This window comes from Dryobates pubescens, chromosome 12 (genome assembly GCF_014839835.1).
Source record: "Dryobates pubescens isolate bDryPub1 chromosome 12, bDryPub1.pri, whole genome shotgun sequence".
Lineage (NCBI taxonomy): Eukaryota > Metazoa > Chordata > Aves > Piciformes > Picidae > Dryobates > Dryobates pubescens.
Window position 1 is genome coordinate 24,783,129 of NC_071623.1, and position 22,875 is coordinate 24,806,003.

The window sequence follows — 22,875 nt, forward strand, 5'->3', positions numbered from 1 at the left end:
CCTCACTGCACAAAGAACATTGAGGTGCTGGAGTGTGTCCAAAAAAAAGTAAGGAAGCTGGTGAAGGGTCTTGAGAAAAGTCTTATGAGATGCAGCAGAGGGAGCTGGGATTGTGTAGTCTGGAGAAGAGGAGGCAGAGCAGAGACCTCATTGCTCTCTACAACAGCCTGAAAGGAGGTGGTAGTGAGGTGTGGGTCAGTCTCTTCTCTCTAGTATCCCTAGAACCTGAAATTGTGCCAGGGGAGGTTTAGATTGGATAGCAGGAAAAATTCTTTTCTGAAAGGATGGTCAGACATTGGAGTAGGTTGCCCAGGGAGGTAGTGGAGTCAGTGACCTGGGAGGTGGTCAAAAAACATGTGGACCTGTCACTTTGGGACACGTTTTAATGGCCATGGCAGTATTAGGCTGACAGTTGGACTCAGTGGTCTTGAAGGTCTTTTCCAACCAAAACTATTCAGTGATTCTGTATCAAAATCACATCACATGTGGATGGCTTGGGGGTTTGTTGCAGGTGCAAAGCAAGGCAGTTTTGACTGTCAGTAGCTCCCAGATTGCAGGATCTGACAGGCAAGATGTCCAGTTGTCACAATAAGTCAGGCTTCTACAGCAAGAGTTTCCTGGGAGGGGAACTGCAGGATTCTCCTGTGTTGAGCTCATGGATAGTGCAGAGTCAACCGTTTGCAAAAGCTGGTATAAATAAACACAATCAGAAAGACTCTGTCAAGAATTACCAGGAAGAGAATATTCCTGGGATTCCTCTAAGTGTTCTTCTGTTCAGTAACCCAGCTGCCAAAAGTGAGGTGTTAGTGGGGGTTACTAACTTTGTGGTCTTCTTGGAAGCCTACCATATTGTCCTGACCTTTTGTGCTTTGATGCTCAAAGAGCTGGAAGTCGAGCAGCAATTTCAGTCTCTTCTATTGCTGTTGATTCAGAAAGTGTTTCAAATGGCAGGCTCAGCCAGCAATGCAGGCTGCAGGCATAAAAAAGAGTAAAATATCCCTAAATTAAGCAAAGGTTACCTTAGGTACAATTGAGCCATAATTTTCTACTTAACTCAATGTGAAGTTGGGCCTTGGATTTGTGAGCACAATGAGTAACGTTTTGGAAACTGGAAATTGCATTATGGCCTCTGTTTCCTTTCCAGGGAAGCATGTGAAGCACAGCACAGAGCAAGGGAGGGTCATGATTGCAGGGAACAGCACAGGATGTCTGAGAGGGAAAGGTGGGGCGAGAGGAGCTGCTGCAAAACGAGGACAGAGAAGCCGCAGGAGAGTATGAGGGTGAAAAGTGGTAACTGGAAACCTTGCAATATCTTAAGCAAAATTCTTTCACATTAAAGATAAAAAAAAAAGAACTTCCTTTCCCGTTCTTTCTGTATTTCTGACTTTTTGTAATCTCTTGTTTTAATTTAAATATGCATTGCTTGTTGTTTTGTGGGGCTTTCCTTGTTTTCTCCCCCACATTCTGGCAATGTTCTGGAATTTTCGAACTGCCAGACAGATTGAGTGCTTCAAAACCAGCATCTGCATGTGTGCATGGATTAGTCTGATGAGAATGCTGGACAGGCTGGAACTGATCAGAGTGTATTTCCCTAGCCATCATCAGTTAATAACACTGCTTTGTGTCAAGCATTGTGCTTGCTATATTTGTGGCATACACCTCTCAGATACATTTCATGCATCGTTCCCTCTGTCCGTAGATTAGTTCTGAGCCAGCCCTGTACTGAGTCTTAAGCAAGGTGGAACTGATGCCGTTACTCTGTCCACCTCCACTGTCTAGGGCAGCAGGAGGATCTCAGACCTGTTGTACACGGGGAAGCAGTTTGGAAACCAGCTAGAGTAAGAACTCATTTTCTCTACTCTGCTTTTCCAGCTAAGTTGGCCTTTTGAGAGTAGCTTATTTAAAGCATTTTGCAGCACTACAGGCCAAGCAGCGTGCATGTCCAGCAGTGTGGTGGGGAGAAAAGCATATGGTTTTGCATAAAGGAAGTAAGCATAAAATGCCTATGTATTTCCCAAAAGGCAAATTGTCTGCAAAGTGTGTCTGATGATAGCCCAAACCATAATAAGGTGTAAATTACATATCCTTTTGGTTTGCAGTTTGTATGATTTTTCTCTCTGGTTTTGCAAGTGTGCCGTAGCTATGCTTTAGTGGCTCAGCAGCCTTTTAACAATCTGTAGAAGGTACTCTGTTGCTCAGGCACTGGCAATGCTAAAAGACAGAACAGAGTATTCTTTAACCCTTTGTAATATTATGTAGCTTAACAATATGGAGCAGTCCCAAAGTAATGACCTGTCCACAAGTAGCAAGGAGAAAGGTCAGAAGTGGGATGATTACCCTCAGTGTTTCAATTGCACAGCTTCTGCTCAGAATATTTTGATGCTTGAGTTAATAATCATCCAAATATAACAAGGTAGACAGGGAATAGCGCAGAGGAAACTATCTGGAAGGATTAACCATTAACAACACACCTTAAATACAACTGACTAGGAGTAAAAGAAGAGAAATACTGGCCAAGTCCAGTCTGTGCCAGTTTCAATAGGTAGATTTGTTTATGGAAGCAGACAACCATCTCTTTCCTCTCTGCAGTAAAACATGTATTTAAAGGAAGTACTAGTTGGAATTTTGTCTAAGTATAGCTTGCAAAGTAAAGCCTCAAAGCAAGCCTGGTCCATTTGAGTTGCTCCTCTGTAAAATAATGATTTAATTTAAAACCAGAGGCAGCAGCTAACTGACTAATTACCTGATTACCGAGTTCAATGGCTTTTCAGTCCCTGCTACTCCAGTGTCTGCATTCAAGGGCTGTAAAACTCAGTGTTGAGAAGGGCACCCTGGCTGATTCACTCGCTTCTCCATCAGCTTTTGCTGTGGGATTGACCAGGTACCCCAGCCATAAAGCCAAAATGCCCTGGTCAGCAAAGCCAACCACTTAGAGGATCACTCACTACATGGGTTTGTCCTTATGAAAAGAAAGGGATGATGGTGCAGTGGGACAAACCACCCAGAATGAGTCTGCCTGCCACCCAGGGAAGGGCATGAACTCCTGCACAGGATTCTGCTCAGCCACAAGTGTTTTGCTGTGAATGCTTCTTTTTGAATATCTAATTGTTCAGCCAACAATATCACTTGACATTTCCACAGCTTTAAAACTACCATTCCCCTCTCTATATTTACTTTTCTGTGTGGTTTTTCTATGATACTCTTTTTCTCTTCAGTGTCATTGCATCTGTAAAGGACTTAACACAATGTTTTCCTTCCTATTGTTCCAAGTCACCCTCACTGGAGGTGTTTAAGAAGAGACTGGATGGGGCGCTTGGTGCCATGGTTTAGTTGATTAGATAGTGTTGGATGATAGGTTGGACTCTATGATCTCGAAGCTCTTTTCCAACCTGTTTTATTCTATTCTATTCTATTCTATTCTATTCTATTCTATTCTATTCTATTCTATTCTATTCTATTCTATTCTATTCCAAAGTTTCCCCTTTATTTCAAACCTTCTATTTGCTGTGTTGCTCTGGTGTGCAGTTTGTAAGTCTTCTTTTGCTTTACAGTGGCCATTTTCTCTCCTCTTGAACAGCTCTGCAGAGATGCTAGCATGAAAAATTGCTGTATCCCTCTATGTCTCTATACAGAAGTCTAAAGTATCAGTGAGGATTTTTTTACTATAAAATAAAGGATCTTTACTTACAGGATATTTATTTTCAAATATTCCCTAATTGCATGGAGAGAAGCTTTGCCATTTCATAAAAAACATGCTTATTTTTCTTCATACATTCTAGTCATACCATAGTCATTCCACAAAAAGAGCAAGCCTTCATTTTTGTGCAGTACATTCACAACAGCTACTGCACTACCATCATCCTGCCAGGATTTGGTGTTGAGAAAGGGATGATTAAGAGTGCTCCTAGCTTTGCTAGCGGCCTTTGTGAGTGGCAGGGACTGCAGGTCTCTGAATCAAGATAGATTTACTTTGACTCACCATCAGAGAGTTGCATAGTATTATGCATATTCTGTTGTACATATCTGCAAGAGTACATGTCTTGAAGTCCTCTCAAACAGGTCTTTTTCCAGTCAAGCACTAGATTCCTGGAACAGTTTCAGGTGCATGGCACTGGGTTTGATCTGAGGCTCACCAAGACCAGCAAATGCTTTTGTGCTGCTGCTCACTCAGACTTTAACTGGATTTATAAAGTGACCTACATCTTTTTCTCTGTATCTCAGGCTCTCTTTTCATAACTGTCCATAGGTGGTCTAAATTTACCACCACACTGTGAAAACCTGAATCCACAAGCAACCATGGGTCTTGCTATTTAAACTGCTTTTTGTCCTGGTTTCAGAACCATGAGCAAGACTTGCACTTACCAGTTTTGTCAGCAAAGAAAGCTAAGATGGTGAATATTTTCTTTGGTGACTTTTGTTTCTGGTTCATGGCTATACCAGCAGGACCAGCAGACTATACCAGATGGAGACCAGCAAAAGAATGCTTTAGCAGATGTTCCTTATTTTGCTTACTGACCTGGCTTCACTAGCCCGGCAGAAGTGTTTCTTACTTTCCAGTACAGTTGTGTTTTGACTTCAACTCAGAATTTTTGCCAGTGAACTTCAGCCCTTTTTACATTTCAGATGCAGGCAGACATGGAAGGGCTTCTTACAGCTCTATCTTGCCCTGCTGCTTTTTCTTTTTTGCAAAGGCATGGTATTGAAAATCAGACACTACCACTAAAGGGTTACTAGGAAAAGCTATGGGATTGCAGGTGAATCCTTGGATCTCAGCTCTGTCACCTGAAGCAAGGTGGCAGGTGTATAAGTGTCTGGTAATATCTCAGGAAAGGTAGAAACTCTTCTTGAAGATGGTATCAACCCTTTTGTCATCTTTTTTTCTTTCTTCATGAATACCTCAATAAAGTCTCATGGATTGGCCATTTAAGTTAGTGGAGTAATATTGCTTTGGAACAGTTGCTGTTCATGGAGAAGGGGAGAGTGGGCTTTGGGTGTGAGGCCAAGGTCTCTCATAGGCACTGGCACTTGAACAGTGCACCCCATTGCTTAGGGCAGGTGACTGAATGGCATCTGTCTGACCACTTCTGGAATGGATGGGGCACCTTTGCCTTTGGAGATGGCTGAGGCAAACACTATTTAAACTGTGTTTAAAATAAACTTTATTAATACAGGACTTCTAACTAGTACCGGGAAGGTGATGTGCTGTTTGTTACCCACTTCTGTCTGCCTTTAGGATGGAGGTTTGTTTTTCCACAGGGTACAGCTAGTTTGAAGTGCAAAACACTGTTGTGGCTTCTGGAGTTTGAGCAGATCATCTAGGCAGAGTGTACTTAGGATGCAGGAGCTGGGCAGCAGCAGACCAAGCAGAAATACAGTGTAGGACCCAAGGCCAGTGGCTGGTTCTGCTTGTTTCATTTGGGAGAGAGATTATTTAGGTCTGCATATCAGAGTTCTCTGTGACTCTGTTCCCAGCAAAGGGCACAGCCATTCATCTGCTGAGTGGATGTAGCCAAAGCAGCAGCGATTCACGGTTGTTACAATAGGGACACCATGCGCTATGCCTGGTTTTTCAGTTGTGATATTGTAAGAAAACTCTCTGGAATGAAGAGAGTATTGTGTTAAATTGTTTCCTGAAACTGTTTTCTCATGTGGCAGTTTCTCTCAAGGTAGTGATGGTGTCCCAGAGAGACCAGGATGGGGAAACTGGAGGTCTCTTGCTTGCATCTCTCAAGAGCATCAGGCTTTCGTTTTGTTAGATGCAAACGTATCAGGGATGAAGAGGGAGTGGGGAGGTGCTCCTCAGTTACTCATGGTGGTTAATAACAGAGCACTTGATCACATCAGTGTTTTGAGCTACTGTTTTTATGGCCAGGTATTTTCTGCCATGAGTTAGGGTTTTGTAAATTAGGTCTCTATATATTCTGCAAAATATTAACAGCTTTACTCTTCCTGCACACTCTCTGTTCATTGCTACAGAACAGCCGAGAGCAATTTAGCTCCCTGGCAGTATATTTTAGTAAGACAGCAAATTGTCTGTGTTTACTTAGGCTACACAGTTCAGTAGTTGTACTGCAAATCTTGGTCAGGTTTCTGAATAGCTGTGGGCTAAAATAAAGTGCTTAAATTCATATTTGGGTTCCGAAATAGAAGGTCTGATTTGTCAAATATTCAATTTGTCCTAACTCTTGATGGCTTTTTGGAAGCCAGCAGGCTGTCAGCGTGTTGAAAATGAGGCCTGCCATGTGTTCCCATGCTTGTATGGGGAAGCTAAACTATGGTTGAGAGTCCTTTAAATATTTCTTGTTGTGGTATTGCAGTGCCTATTTTACTCTGTATGTTGCAATAATTCCTGGTGGAGCTGATTTACACTGACAAACTATCAATTTGGATTGATTAAAATGTCCAGTAAGAAGTTACCAGCAAGGTTGCTACTTGAAATCTTTACTGGAAGATGAAGAGATGCACAGAGTAAGATTATTTCTGACTAGTCACTGTTGGTCATTTTTTCCATGAAAGGGTAGGCTATAAATACCACCTTTCTTATAACATCTGCTTCGCTGCCTGTGCCTGACGACAAACCTGAGTGAACTAAGGCTCATCAGAAAGGCTGATTTTCCCCTTGGTATTATTGGGAGTTCTTCAGTCCTTCATGGAGTGGTTTTTCTCTCATGTGTCGGTGTAATAAGGCTTCCTTTCCTTTCTCTATATAAGTCAAGGAAAATCTGATTCATTACTTCGGGGGTTGAGCTAAATTCTTTCCTCTGGACTGTCTTAAAAGAAATCTTTTAAGTCTCAAATACTTGTGTTGGCTGCAGCTGCAGCTGTCTGAAAGAGTGGGCATTCTCTTTGCTTCTTGCTGCTCATCCACAAGAAAAGGAAGTTCTCCTTGATCTGTGGGCTCAGAAGCACAGCAGAAGGACTTCTTGACCTAAGATAAAACAATGACAAAACTATTTTTGTGGAAGCACAGCATGAAGGCGCTTTGGGAAGCTTCTGGAATATATTACTGGGGATAAGTTACTCTTTATTTTCACAAAATTGCACTGATGCCTTTAGGAAAAAAAAAGTTGTGTAAAATGAGGGGGAAGGGAAGAAATTATTCCTTTTAATATTTAAGAGTCGTTAGGTTAAAGAGGCTCTGGAATGGGGGGATTTAATGTGCGTTAAATCAGCAGAGTGATCTGGGCTATGATTGCAAAGGTAACTTTGAAAGAGTTTCTCATTTTGGTCTTTGAGATCTTTCATTTCTTTTATTCAGACACCTTGATGGACTAAAGTTTGCAGCATTTTCAGTAACAAAGAGGTACTTTTTTTCCTCAAACAGAGGTCACTCCCGAGAGAAGAATTTTGTTTTCTAAACGCTATTTGGCTGAGACTGACTGCATGTTTCCATTTCCTTTGCAGAGGCACAGCAATAGCTGGAATTGTTTTTGGTATAGTATTTATAATGGGAGTGATTGCTGGGATTGCCATCTGTATCTGCATGTGCATGAAGAACAGCCGTGGGACTCGAGTAGGGGTCATCAGAACTACACACATTAACACTATCAGCACGTACCCAGGTAAGGAAGCGAAATGACACTCCTGCAAGAGTGCGTGTCTCCATGATAGGAGTGTATCTGTGGATAGTTATGGCTCCACAGGAAACAGGGGATGTGAATACAGCAGGAGGCCATTCTCATTCTGAGGGGAAACGGCATGATGCCCTGCTGAGAAACTCAAGACAGCTCAGCATGCACACCGTTCATCAGTGCACCACTCTGCCTGGGCTAATTTATTCAGCTACTCAGTGGGGTAATGAGATCTGGACAGGTGCCATATTCACACAGCTGTATGGCTTGTGGTGCCCACAGCAGCATGTTGACACCTCACTCAGAGCAGTGCTGCATTCTTACGGACAGACCTTCTCCCTGTGCCAGAGGCTTTCTGGCAATGGATCAGTTGTTTTGTGTCCTGCTTCTTGTATTTGCTCTTTTTCACATGCAGTCATCTCACGTTCATCGTCTAATATAATGGGGGCCCAGCTTATCACAGGGGGGAAAACCTGGACAATAAAATCTGTGGATCATAGTGCAAAGACTTCAAATGCTGCCATGTGGAGTCTAATGCAGCCTGAGCTAGCTGATACTCAGCCAGAGCTCACAAGTCCTGCTGAGTGCTGTATGATCCCAGAAAACTTCTACAAAGGCACACAGATGTCTTTGCAGGGTGCTTTCTGCTATGAATCCCAGGAGGGACTTCTAGCTGGCGTGCAGTGCTGAGTCTGAGCTAGTTCTGCATCCACCTGGCACTATGCCTGAACTGATTGGAACTTGGAGCACAGTGCAGAGATACCCATTATGCCTTGATCAAAGTTAGCTGAGTGTGGGATGTGCTTGTCTTTGGGCTAACATTGTTTTGGTGTAATGTTTTTTTAGGTGCAGGGAAGCACCAGAGGATGAACAGTGCCTAAGTCAGATCTGTCACTGAGCTAATAAGCTGTCACAGGTTCTGGGGCACCCCTGGGAACAGTAGGGCCCCCACATAGGTCTGTTCCAGTGCAGTTGTGCCCATACTGAGTACATCAGTTAGGTTTGTGCAGAGCCACTCTCTGCACCACACTAGTAACTCACATCAGTCTAGAATTGGGGTACAGGAGTACTGCAAGGTTCATTTGTCTGGACTTCTCACCAAATGAAAGTGGCCACATTGTTGAGGAGCAAAGCTGCCCCTGGAAACAGCCTAACAGTGGTTATGCAATGCAGCTATGTCTTTGCTTCAGTGGCATTGTTAATTACAAATCCAGGAGCAATTGCCTTGGGATAGCTTAAGACCTCACTGTAATAAAAAGCAGTGGTGCCTCATGGATGAATTCCCCTCATCCCACTCTTAGAGATCCTCTGCCTTTGTGTTCCCTCCTATTGCAAAGATTCCTGCAAACCCCAGGTGCATTGTGTATATGCAAGTGATATAATATTTATTGTGTATTTCTTTATCACATTTACTGCTCTCAGTGTCTGTTTTTTTCCCTCATGCTCTTACATTCCAATTATGCTAAAACCATCTATGATCACCCTTATTGTTTCAACAACATTTTGCATAGATAGACAAGTAATGAAAGAAACCTGCAGTATTCTCAACCATAAACTGCTGGAGAGCTACTTCAGAATCTAATAGTCACTGCAAGCTGTAAAAACAAGAGCAAAATGAAGACTCCAGGGCTGTAGCCTTTCTCTTCCCAACTCCGCTCCTGCAGTGACTCACCCCTATCGCTCCACCTCCAGGCAGTTTGACTCTGCATGCTCCTGGCTCCTGGTGCAAACATTAGTTTGAACAGTTCTTCTTCTCAGCAGCAGCAGGTTTTGGAGGATGGGGAAGCTCTAAAATTATTTCTGCGTTTCCCACTGTCATAAACACTTCTGGAGTAATGATTGACCTGGCTTTGTCAGCAGGGTTTGTGACCAACACTCCCTGCTGCCCTTACCTGTTTTGGACAGGAACAAAGGGATGCCCTTCCTTTGGCCTCAGCCACAGCAACAGCTGGGTTCTCAGAAAGCAGGGAATGCTTTTCATAGCACACTGGGATTTGAGTCTCTTCCACCTATCACAAAAATTCTAGGTTTCTGTTTCCTCTCTATTCAAGCACTATTTCACTGCCAGTTTGCTTGAGTCATCTAGGGAGGAGGGGATAGGAAAGCATCCATGGTGGCATAAGCAGAGACATGAGCAGACTCTGGACCTTAAAATCTGTAGAGTCTACTCAAATGGGGTCTTGTTACAGAACCTTCAGTTCTTATTGTGCTGCCATTCTGCAGCATTTCCTGTATTTTCTATCACTGCATTAATTCTTCTTCTCTCAGGTTAGTAGAAGTCATTGCAAAAATGTTTTCAGCTGCTTGTGAATATTTTTGTTGTTTCCTAGATGCCTAGTTTCCTAAATGTCCAGTTGTGGTGGACAATGCAAAAGCTTTGGTCTTACTCAGCCCAAGCCCTGGGAACGTCCTGGGAAGCTGTCTGGTATTTGCTCTGGGAGGTTTGATGCTGCTGTGTTTGGCATGGCATGTCACACAGCTCCTGGGGATCCAGAGGGTGTTGGAGAGGTCTGTAGGCATAAATCCATGTTGCTGAAGAAAGTGGAATGGAACTGATCAAATGAAAACCCAATCTTCCTTCCCTGGAAAGGTTTTGCTCTGCCACATCATCCTGGTATCATCTGCCACACGTCCACTCAGACACTGTTACCAGCACAACATGTGGGTGGGCACACAGCTAAACAGTGAAGGAAAGAGCAATAAGCAAGGACTTGCACTGACATAAAGTGATTGTGTGATGACTGGAAAAAAAAAAAGTGAGCACATTGACAGAAGACTTGACATCTGTTATATGGAAGTCTGAATGTCAGCTAGAGAACACTTGGGGGCCTGCATCTGAACAAAAAGATGTTTAACTGCGTCTTCTCTTTTCTCACATTTCAGTGGCTCCACCACCATACAGTTACGAATACGAAATGGAGTACCCAGCTGACCTACCTCCACCTTATACTCCTACCCCACAGACTTCCATACAGTATCCCCCACCCCCTCCATACCCTGGATATTCAGGGAAATAATTACATGGCTTCACATGGATATTAACTGCCTGTTCAAACTGCCAACACCGGTGGGATGGATATTATTGTCTCAGGGACAAAGAGCATCCCATGACAGGGTCTGCATCAACACATACAACCAGGTGTTGAGATAACCTGGGAGGGTTGCCATGGCTCAGGACAAAGAAGAACACTGTCTACTCCAGACCATCATGTTTCCTGATTAAACAGAGTGTGACCAAAGAAACAGTTCCTGGAAGTTAGTGCCTGATGGGCAGTGCTTAACTCCAGTGCTTGGCTTCAGCTGGGGCCTGTTACAGCACGTGTGAGTCGGGGTCTTCCCATGTAAGAGGGTGCAAGTGCTGCACATGGTTCATCAAGCTTGTTTTGAAAACACAAGAGGCATCTGCTGGGGATGAACTCTGGGGTAAAACTCCAGGTGCTGTCTTCAAGTATCTGTTACACCTTTCCTTGAAACGAGAAGAATAAGGAAGAGCAAGGAAGACTGAAGCTATTTTCAGTTTCTACTTCAGGCTGATAATACCCAATGATCAGCTGGACATACTGGTCTGAGAAGCATATTACAATAAAAAGGGCTGTTGGAGTTATTCAGTAGCCAAAAAAAGGATGAGTATTTTTGTCCAAGTGCAGGTTGTTCTAAGTGCCTTTTTTAAAGCAATTTAAGAGTATTTTTGTGACCTAAAATGTAAACTTAAAGAGCATTTTTGTATGTGAAATGCACTAATTTATAGCTCATTTACTTTTACCTGGACTTAAATACTGTATCCATTGGAAACATGCTGTAATGCCTTTTTTACCACCAAGTGAAAACTTTAGTATTTATTTTTCAACATTGAATCAGGAGAACTCAAAAATGGGAGAAGAAACACAAACAAAATATTAAAGCACCACAGATTTATCTTCAGCTGGTTTGCATAAAGACTTTAAAAACAAAAAAAAACCCTATTGTTTACCAGTAATAATGATCATCAGCCTAACCAAAGAGATGAGCATAGAGACTGTAAACATCAGATTACTTTTGAATATTATCTTGGGCATTTTAGAACTGTAAGTCACCAAATAATACTTCATGCATCTGTTCACTATATAAAGTGCAGACCTTTATGATTTAAAATGTTCTATGTAGTTAAGGGGCTGCCTGTAATTCAGCAGCAGATAAGTGACTTCAGAGCAGAGTATCCCTTTACCTAAAGCATCATCCCTCAGTGGTAAAAGTATTTTTCTCAGTTTCATGGGCAAACCACAATGGCAGTGGTTCTCTTCAGGAGTGTACAAGCGCTGAATGCCCTTAGTTAGAGCTGGGTGGCTGGGCTGTTTGAGAATGCTGCAGCCAAAACAGTGGAAGGTGACAAAAATAGGGCGCCTAGAGATCAGGACAGCTGTGGTCCATTTGAGAGGGAGAGACTGCAGTTTACTGCTGAGTCCCAGAGATCAGAACAATTACAAATGTTTTCCAGTGAAGCTCTCATCTTCTTTTCAGGTTTATCAGTGAACATATTAAAGAATAAAAAAGCAGGTTGCAAGAGATGGTAAAATATCCCAGAGATGTCAACTGACAACCACTCATCATGCTCTGCAGTCTAATATTTTTGGCATTCTGTCCTGATTCAAGGAAGAACTCAAGAAACCAAACCTTTTGTCCTTGAACACAAAAGTTATTCAGAAGCTTTCTTGTAAACAAGACCTTATTGACCGTTCTTGCTCAGATTTTGTAGTTGTTTCCAGGCTGACTGAGTTTATCCTCTTGAAAGTCCACTTGAAAGTGCACGTGGCCCCAGATCTTGCCAGTGTAAGCTCAGAAAAATCTGTGCTGTGGCAAACTGAGCAATGAGTCACAGGCCCATTAGTTACTTAGGCATTTGTCACCCAGTCAGAGGAAAACTGAGTAGTGTCACAGGTTTTGGTTGCTGCTGGTTCCTTCCAAGTCTTCTCCAGGAAAGGAAAGTCACATTCTCATTCCTCTTTTGCTGTTCAGAAGTGACAAATGCTGAACTAGGTTATCTTTACAATTACGTTGACTCTGGGCTGTGTACTGAAACATTTCTGCTGGTAGCCTGACCTCTCAGGAGATAGGTGTTCCTCAGCTGAAATCCTCCCATGAAGTGCAAACTTTTTCTGCATGTGGTGTTTTGGCAGTCCATACTCAAACCCACCTGCTGGTGTATCGATGTGCCTGCCAGCATAGTGGCCAGCATGTAGAACAGAACAAACATAGTTTGCTCTACATGAAATCCTGTTCCTGCCGCATCATTCTATGCTTGTACCTCACCACTTTCCAACTGATCACACCAGATGATACTTCTGTGCCAAAAAATTACCTATAGACAAAGAGCATTGGCATTTTTCCCCATTCTTCTATCTGATTTCTTCGTGGTGAATGTGCAGGCACACAAATCAAAGAGCAGTTTGTATTTGATGGATCCAGTCTTATGAAATACACAGCTATCCTATGGACCACAAATCTTCCCATAGAGGAAGAATTTCTCCAGCAGTGGCATTTGTCAGAACCAAGTCATAAAGCAAACTTCTTAAATGAGAAGGCATTTCTGGAAAATAAAAGTCTTTGATCGCAGAGTCCTCTGTTTTTCAGCTTTGTGATTATGGGTCGCCTCCAAGGACAACTGCACGAAGGTCATAGTAACCAAAGCACCTCCAATGTATGCATAACTTCTTCCAGGGGAAAATTATGGAAATAGGAAATGGAAAAATTAGTGATGGAGAGTAATCTCTTTGCTATGAAAATGCTAGTGAAGATGTTGGTTTTAGTATGTTATTTCACGTTCTGCAGAGCCACATGTGTTGGACCCTAACAGACCATCATTTTCATCTCAAAGGACACCACGTCTCTTGTCCTTGCTAAGAGGTTGCCCTTTGCACAAACCAGGTTCTGAGTAGCCTGTTTTCAGAAAGAGGTGATGATTGCATTGGAAAGAAGTAAAACTGAGAGAGCCAGAGAGGAGGTGGGAGTCTGAAAAGATTTATAAGAGTAAAAGAATAGAACAAAGTTGCTGCATAAACAAATGGAAGCATTTGCTAACGATGAAGTGATATTAGTTGAATTTAGTTGAAAAAGTTGAAGTGTTCTTATGTCTTAAGTGTTATTTTCTTTGTGTGGAAACATGTAATTTCCCCAACACTTCCACATTCAAAGTTCCTGTGGTGCAGATACTGCTGGCCAGTAGTCAGTGACTGTTTCACATGAATAGCTTGCAGATGAGTGGGTTAGTGCAAAGAGTTTTTACTTAGTCATGCTGCTGTGTTTCTCTCTCATGCCCTACATCATATTGTAAAGCAAGGGGGGAAAAAAAAGAAGAAAATCTAATCTATGACTAAGAAAGGCCAAATCATCTTTTGCTTTTCTTACCTGGCAGTCGACATGATCACTGATTGGGTTGGTGACTGCAGCATTGCCTTGGGCGGTTTGCATACTTCGACCAAATGCTTCTAATCTTCTTGCGGTCTGGGATTGCTCTGCCTCTGGTTGATGATTTCTAGGCTCAGTGGGGGAGTGCAGAGAGGGAAGGTCACCATGTCAGGAGTACAGAACCTGATCCCATGAGCCTTTCTCCTTGGTTTCCTAGTTTAGCACATTAGATGGTTGCTTGGTTGCACAATTGCTGTTATGGATTGGAAGCAGCAGGAGTTGCAGGCACTTACTAAAGCACATATGCTTGCATATGCTCTGATGCCAGTCCTCCTTTGTGGAGGAAAAAAATTCTGTGTGATGTCTTAGTTAATCATGTACCTGGGATATTTCAAGCTATGATTAACTTCTTTAACTTCATCAGGCATTTCTTTAACTTTTTCTTTTTCTTTTCACCAAGAAGAGCTGCTTCAAACCCAGTTATCTCCCCGACAGCCTACTGTTCCTCGAGTATATACCAAACAGCAGGAGAAACCTATTTAAGAGCTAATGATCCATTTGGGAGACTTTACAAATTAGGTAATAATCAGTTGGAGGAGTTAAAAGGCCAAGGCAAAACCAAGGGAAGTTAATATGCTAGGCTGCCATTACCTAAATGACACACTCCAATGAAAGGCTCATTAATGCTATTATGAGCCTTTTGTAATTAATGAAAAATGTAACCATTTGCTTTTTTAGTGTTGGTAACTTTGAAAAATGCAGTTGTACCAGTGTGCAAGGCCAGACTCTCAGTAGTGCCACGATGAAAGGATTAGATTGCTCCACAGAGTGCCTGGATCAATATTAAGTGCTCTTGGTATAGTAGGAATAGAGTCTTTCAGTTTAAAGCAAATGTTTTCAAGACTCTTTGTGAAATCACAATGATATTTTGGGGATGTAATGGGGTAGTTTATAAAGCACTGATGGCTGTCTATTAGAGTATTAAATATTTGGCATTTCTCTATTTGCTTTCATTCCAGAAGCTCTCCAAATACTTTAGCAACTGGAGAAATAATATTTTAGTCACCTTGAGTAAAATGCAGCAGGTGTTTAACAGCGCACAGTAATATTATGTAACACTCTGAGGCAGAAATGGCACAAAAGAATTAAGGGAAATTGAATAAATTCCTTCAGGTTTACTAAAACATCACTGCTTAGACAAAACACCTTGAGAAGATAATGATCAGGTCCTTTTATCAGGTGGCCCCTATTACTGCTTTCCAGTGAGTAACCACCAGTCTGGTGGTGGTTTAATATTGCAGCAGCATCTGAGGTCTGGAAAGCAGAGCCTGGACTGTAGTGCACTCAATGTAAAAAACATCCCTCCCCCTCTGTCATGGTTTTGGGTGCAGCTGAAAGAGATGAACAAACAGGGGACTAAAGAAATGAGAGGCGGTGGTCCCTCACTTTGCTACAGGGAAAGAGAAATTGGGAAAACCAAAAGGGTCAGAACTTCTTGATTTTGTATGACCTACAGAGGACAGCTCACTGGTGCTGCTGCCAGTGACTCTCAGTGTAGGAAGAGTGAAAGCAATAAGCACAGATTGTGCTGAAGAGCTGCCACACAATCAGAGCAGGCCAGAGAAGGATCCAGGGAGCTCCAGCTCAGGGAGCATGTAACTCAAGGTGCTGGAGGCAAAAAGTAGAGCAGAAGTGTTTGTCCACTTTGCTTTATTAGGTGGTCAATATTTATATAGCACTGGAAATGGCAAATGTTAATTATTTTTGTTATCCTATCCACCATTAGTATTTTTCATCCTTAGTGGAGAAATGGTGGGCTTTGGATGCCATTGCTGCCATAGTGATGACTAAGAATGGACTAAAGCCAACAGAAATAAAAGGAAAGCCAAACACTTAGGTGTTTCTGAAGAAAGTGGGGTTTTGTCAGCCTAGCATATGGAGCCAGTTCCTTCATGGAGGCGAGCTGGCCTGCCACCAGCAAAGGCAGCTGATTTTAAACAGCTGAAGCCTGCAGGAGGGAGGCTGAAGTGGGAACTGCATAATGCTGGTTTTCCCCAGGCCTGGAAGTTCTTGTGACCCCTCTGCTCACTCACAGGCAACCTGCTCAGGCAGAGAGTTCAAGGCAGTCCTGTTTCTGCATTGGTGCCAAGATGGCCATCTGAGCCCAGAACCTTTGCAGCACAGCCATGATGAGTTTGTTTTCAGGAACACAGGCAAAACTGTTTTCTCATGGCCTGTAAGCAGCCCCGAAATTTCTCTCAATAGATCCCAGGTTGTATTGATGGGAAGTCCTCCGTTACAGGAACTAATCCAACGACTGGTGCTATCATTTGTCAGTTTATCCAAATTGCCCCATCTTTTTTATGTTACAGCCTATTTACTCATCTCACTGCCCTTATCTTACGTGCTCACTCAAGACCCCTCAGGGCTGTGTCCTTATTTTACTGCTGCTTGCCAAAGAGCTTTTCCGAAGAGTGCTGATCACAGGAAAACATTTTCCAAGCAGACTCCTTTCCCTGCCACCCTACATCACCACTGCCAGGAGCTGCCAGGGGAGGCTGGGCTCTGCGGGAGTCATCCATGTCTTGGTTTTAAATATCACCTCCTCTGCAGGAGAGGAAGGCCAGATGTTTGGCAGCTGTCCTGAGATCGCCCTCAGCCCAAGCTTTGCTTGTGATTAAATTCTCACTCTCTCTGTCTCTCTCTTTCCAAAAATCCAAATGTGCTCACTAAGTTTAGAAAGAGGAAAATGGAAGAAAGTCTTGCCCACATCTGCTTTCTGGTTTAGCTCACCTCTGAGAGATGTCTTTTTCCCTGTGTCTTGCCAGCTATCTCAGTGTTTATGTTTTTCTTCGTTGTAGAGCATCTTTCACTGGAGGTAAGTGTATGCTATGCACAGCCATGCAACTGCAAATTCCAAATGTTCCCTGGAGCTGCCTTGTGATTTCAGTACCTGTAGCCCTCTGCTTTGGATCTGGACCTCTATGAACAATCACCCAACTGGGAAATTGTTTTTACCCTTTTTGTTGGAGTATAATCATAGAATCACCCAGCTTGGAAGGGACCTCTAAAAGTCATCTAGTCCAACCCCCATGCAGTGAGCAGGATCATCCTCAGCTAGATCAGGTCACCCAGAGCCCCATCAAGCCTCACTTTGAAGATCTCTGGGGATGGAGTCTCAACCACCTCTCTGGGCAACCTGTTCCAGTGCTCAACCACCCTTATTATAAAGAACTTCTCCCTAACATCCACTCTAAATCTGTTCTTCTCTAATTAACATCTAGATATCTGATATCCCTTGGTCTTACACAGGCAGTAACTTGTTGACTGGGCTGTGCTTAATTAAACAAAATGTTAATCTGTGGCTGGGAATCCAGTGAAACCATGTAGTGGGACTCAAACTCTTTTATTATAATCTTGAAGCCTGACTAATTGGCAACTACATCTTACATAGATTATACAGCAGCATATGTGGAACATACATATAAGAATAACTCTACGTACTTGCAAGTAGCCCTTACCTGAGGCTAAGTGTCATAGCAGTGAACTACATTGTAATGCACTTGGGCTGGTTGATTACTTGCCAAGGTGTAAAGGGATACCAGGCTACCTGCTGTTTATTGACAGCTAAGAGTCAAGGTTGCTTCTGTACCTAATACCTCATGTGACAAGAATTTATGTAATCATCTGGTTGGGCTGCTGTTGTCAGTTACCATCATCATTATTTCTTTGTTTCAAAAACAAAGTAGAGTTATTGTGGGCATTCAGCAAAGAAGTACTGTGGTAGGGCAGTCTCCACTACTATGCCTTGAGAGTTAGGAATGAAAATAAATACATACATCCTGCATTGCTGTTCCTCATTTGGTGGTGCTCTTCCTCTGATGTGGACAGTGAGAGATCAGACACCTGATTCAGGACTTGAAAATCAGCTGATATATGTGTGTGAACATAGTGATTAACTTGGAGATAAACCATCACAGCTGGGTAATAGATTTGGACTCCTTAACAACAAAGTCTGAACCTATGTTTAAGAGGTCTGCCACAGCTACACCATCACTGTATATCCATCTTCATCATCTACAAGAGGCTACAGCAAGGTGCAAATGGTCCCTTACATATATGAGACACTTTTAGAGTAAAATGAAGTTTCCACCAGCTCCACTGTATTATATGATCAAACTAGGGCAGATTGATAAGCCTTGTCTCCTGGGGAGGGCTCCCTTTCCCCAGCCTGAGTCCTTGCACCCCACTGTACAAGCAGCTCTGTAGTGTACAACCTCTCTTCTGCAGGGGTTGGTGTGTGGCACCCACAGAATGGCAAAATGAATAGGTGACACAACAGTAAGTCATCTCAGCAACAGCCAATAGTTACTTTCTTTGAAAGATGTATTAAAATTCACCTTTTGTTTAGGTTTCTGGTGTTTATTGCTGATTATAATTTCTGGTCAGCTTCTGTGAGTGAAACTGAGGACAAGCTGTGACTAGTGATGTGGTGCAGAGAGGGGATGCTGCATGTGTTAAGAATTGGAGTCCTGCAGAAAGGTAAGACTGACCTGGTAAGAAACCTGGGAAAAGTCAGCAAAAATGTGCAGGTTCACTGTTTATCATTAAAGTGAGAAGAGTAGCATCCTGATGTCCCTATCCTTCCCACACCTGTCCTACTGTTTTAAAAAAGATCAGCATCCTAACATAAGTTTTCTCTCTAGCCTTTGAGTACAGAGAAGTTCCTTTTAAAGCCAAATCTACTCAGTGGTAAGCTTGGACAATGAGCTTTCTGATGTGAACAAGGATAATAAAAGGGACTGATTCAGATCTTAGATCTTGGCCATGGGAAGTGAGGGAAAACTAGTTGGAGATCAAGACTCACTGAATTTTTAAAACACACCTCCATCCCTGGAGAACAGACTTGGTTGGAGCATGATAGACAAGGGACCTGATGAGAGTTTTCATAAATGAAACAGAGCTACAATGATCAGTTGTCTATGATGGAAGAACACTCCTGGTCTAGGCAGAGCAAGTGTACCCTGTTCCCTGTGACTCATGTAAGACTTGCAGGAGTGATGAAGTTGGACTGAGCAAAGTGGGGCCTACCTTTAGTTATTTTGTATCAGTTTGATGAGCTAGTATTTTCAATCTTTGCAAGTGAAAAGGGCAATTAAGTCTCTGCCATTTGCTTCTTTCATACTGCAGGAGTAAGAAAGGGAAGTACAGGCTGCCCTTAGCTGTGGCAGTAGCTCTGCCCACCCTTACCCTCCTGTAGAGCCCAGTGATGGTGTGAACAGATGGAATGGACACAGATCTGAGCATCTGCATCCAGCCTTGAGAATGTTCAAGCAATTATACGGCCAGCCCTGTAATCTCTAGATCGTTAGAATTTGAGACAATGTGGTTACTTTGTATGAGTTGTCCAAGAGTTGAGAATATTTTGTTTGACTTCCCATCCTCCTTCCTGTATGAGTGATACATTGATATAAAAGGCAGTGGATCTAAGAGCTAAACAAACAAAATTATCAATCTTCCTTGGATTTCACCTGAAGACTTCCTCAGTTTAGGTCATTAGCTCTAGTCCAGCCTGGGTACAAGGGCTGGAAAATGACAGGTAAGGATTTCTGCTAAAGGGAAATTCTCATGCTGGGCAGTGGGAGTGCCTTCGGTGCTGCTGCTTTAAAATATATATAATGCAGTGTGTAGTTGGGAAATATTTCATTCTTGCTGGTTACAAAAAGGAAACAGAACAGGAGGTAGGGGAAATTCTCAAGTGCAAATAAATCTTTCTCCATACCTTGGAGCTCAGTGTTTAAAAGTAAGAAGCTACAGATAAACATCTTCAGCAATTTCCAGTCTGCTCTTGCCTATATATTTCCCAAGTGGTTGTCAAGTATTATATCTTCCTGGTTTTGGCAGCTTCTATTGCCTGGTGCATGATATATATTTTAATTGATAACCATTCCAATCACAGTGAAAATGGTATTTTATAGCCAGTGTGGATGGAAGTCATCACTTGAGGACATGTCAGTTACTTGTTGGAAACAGGAATAATTGATACTGTACACAGTACCTTTCCACAGTCTCTATTTATTAGAGACAATGCAATCACAAAATAGTTTGTTGGGCTTTTTTTAAAGTGTTTTCCTTTATATATAATTTGCTAGTCTGTGTACTTCTGCATGAAAATTAGTCAGCATCTAGTTAGGGTCTGAGTGGAGATTTGAACTTCCCAATGTAATTTGGCATGACAAAATATTCCGGTTTGCCCATGTAAATACAGAATAGAGGGTTGGCAAAGTGCCTTGCTAATGTTGTTCATTGAAATGTGCTGACAAGGCTTCAGGTTAGGCCTGCATGGCAACATGGAAGTGTCATTTTCACACATCCTTCCCCTGGGAGGGCAACAGACAGGACACAATAGTCAGACTCACAGTGGTGAGGTACACAGAAGCTCTCAAAGAGACTGCACCACACTCCAAGACCACTCTTAGAAGCCCCTTGTGCCCATGACTTTGCTAGTGCCATTACTCTTGTGGTTGCTGGTAAATTTGAGTTGGGTTGAGTAAGATCTGATCTCACCAAAGGCAGCATGAGAACAGGGTACAGCAGGAGAGGTGATGCCTTTTAAAGGAACCTTTTGGCCTGAGCATCCATTCTTATGGAAGATGAAACTTCAGTGGTGTGTTTGGCTTCACTGGTGCTGACCATGTTCTCTAATACCTGTGTGGTATTTCTGAGCTAGGCTAAGGCTCACCATCATCTCTGTTACTGATAGTGTGATTTATTTTTTTCATGGGCTGTAGTGTGATACAGAGATTTACCTGTCTAAACCTTTTGCTGTGACATCAGTTGTTGTGATGACTGCAGGCCACCACACCTGTCCTAAGCCCCTTGGTGGAAGGATGCATGTTTACCCTTGTGCACACTGCAGGGGTGATGTCAAGATGAGAAGGAATTTAAACCACCTAAGTGGGTTGAGAGGAATCCCTTGGGTTTTTGTACCTGAAATTGTAGGTTATACAATAGAGAGCCCATAAGGAGGTTGTCTTTTGATAAATGAAGGGTGAATACTAGTTGGATAGGACAATTTTCTTTAGTTTATCCTGAAATAAGCAGCTGGCCTGTGGCTTTGGGAAAAGAAGGAATTTTTGTTTTCCAGTGATTGTTGAATGCTGAATAGAACTCCAAGAGCTGGAGACAAAAGTTATGAGTGTAATACAGGAAACCTTTCCACCCACTCTGGGTTGGTAGCCTGCTTGGGCTAAAATGATCTTTTCTTCAAGTTTTCATGGCTTTCTTGTCACGTGTTTTCCTTACTCACCCAGAGGGATTTTCTTGGCAGACTATGAAGACTTTCCAGAGTTTTGCTGAGAATATGCAGCAGACCCCCTGAAGCCACTATGCAAGAGCCATAAGATGAAAGGCTGTTGCCTGCTGCATGGGCCTGGTGGGTCTAGGAAGGGGCAGAGAGGTCTTAAGCTCAGATGATGCCAATTGTCTTTTCCCTGTGGTAAATTAATTTTATCTTCGAATGAGATTTGCTGCATTTTTGCTGAGCTTTCCAGAAAATTCAGATTTATTGCTCATGCATTCATATTTCTGGCCAGGAAATCTCCAGCCTTGTGTAAAAGTTCCTGGGGAAAAAAAGGGGGGGAAAAAGTTACTTTACCACAACTAATAACCAGTCCTAGTTATATTACTGCAAAATCAAGTGGAAATAAAAATCAGAGTTGCTTGATTTAATATTGACAGCAACTTTCCTCAGCCACACACTGGAAATAACAGGCATCACTCCCCCACTCCATTTTCCAGTGAAATAATTAGCTAGCTAACAGGTTTAAAAAAAAAAAGAAAAAGGCAAATACACATCTTCCACATAGGGAAGATACATTCTCTCAAGTATCTCATCTGAGCTGAAGAGCTCCCTTCCCTGAATGGAAGCTGCAAGTTCAGTTTTTATACACCAAACAGGATGGATCCTGACAGCTGCCCTGTTGCAACAAGGCACCGCTCCACAGAGCCTCACTTTCTCAGACAGTGCCAGTGGCAGCTGCATTTGGTGTGGACCCTGTGCAGTGAGGGAGGCAGGGGGAGATGGTGGAGCTGATCTGCACTGCCATCTGTCTCGATCTGAAGGTTGGGAAGGAGACACAGTTCTTCTTTGAATATCCCTGTGAGTGAAACTATGGCACAAATGAGGCCATACAACAAGACAAAACTATTTATTAAAGAGAGAGAGAGAACAAACGGAACAGAGAAAGGAAGGAAAGGGAGAGAGAGGGAGAGGGAAAATAGAGCAGAAGAGAGAGCTACCACCCTATCATCCTTCTTGCTGGGGTTGGGAGGGAGAAACATTTCTAGGCTGCTGCTTCCAGGATGAGATGTCCATGGTGATGTTCCCCCGGGTAAGCTGGTGCAGCTCAGGGCTTTTATACTGTTCATTTTAGCTCTGCCTGGTCCACACCCTGTTACATTACAGTGCATATGTGACTGCCAGATGTGCTGTCTCAGTGGGCAGAGCTGACACGTCAGGCAAGTCATTTGCAATGATCTTTGTTGAGACACTTCAGTTCTTAATGTAATCACTACCATCACAAGGTGACTTGCGTGTTGAGAGACGCCTCTCTCACCATCACATAGCCATAGAGTGGGCTGGGTGCCTCCACCAGTCCCTGTCCTTAGAGTGCCTCAATCACTGGTTGGTGGCACCTCATATCCAGCTGGGATATGCCAGTTTCTTCACAAAACATTGCCATAAACATAAGCTTAATGAGACTGAAGTCAGCAGGTAGCTTGACAAATTATCTTTTTATGATTGTAATTTATTTTCACACATCAGTTCACTCTCCCTTTCCTCAGCTGCTGTTGGGCAAAACTATGAGGAGAGGCTGAGGGAGCTGGGGTTGCTTAGCCTAGAGAAGAGGAGGCTCAGAGG

General features: G+C 42.8%; 1 protein-coding gene across 1 annotated transcript in view; it reads left to right on the forward strand.

Moving 5' to 3' along the window:
• Window positions 1-10,749, forward strand: part of CYYR1 (cysteine and tyrosine rich 1) — a 56,546-nt gene extending 45,797 nt beyond the window's left edge. The window contains exons 3-4 of the mRNA XM_054165939.1: window positions 7,405-7,562; window positions 10,455-10,749. Of these exons, the coding sequence (XP_054021914.1) occupies window positions 7,405-7,562; window positions 10,455-10,588 (292 nt within the window). The 3' untranslated portion in view covers window positions 10,589-10,749. The remainder of the gene's footprint in view (window positions 1-7,404; window positions 7,563-10,454) is intronic.
• Window positions 10,750-22,875: the final 12,126 nt, after the last annotated feature.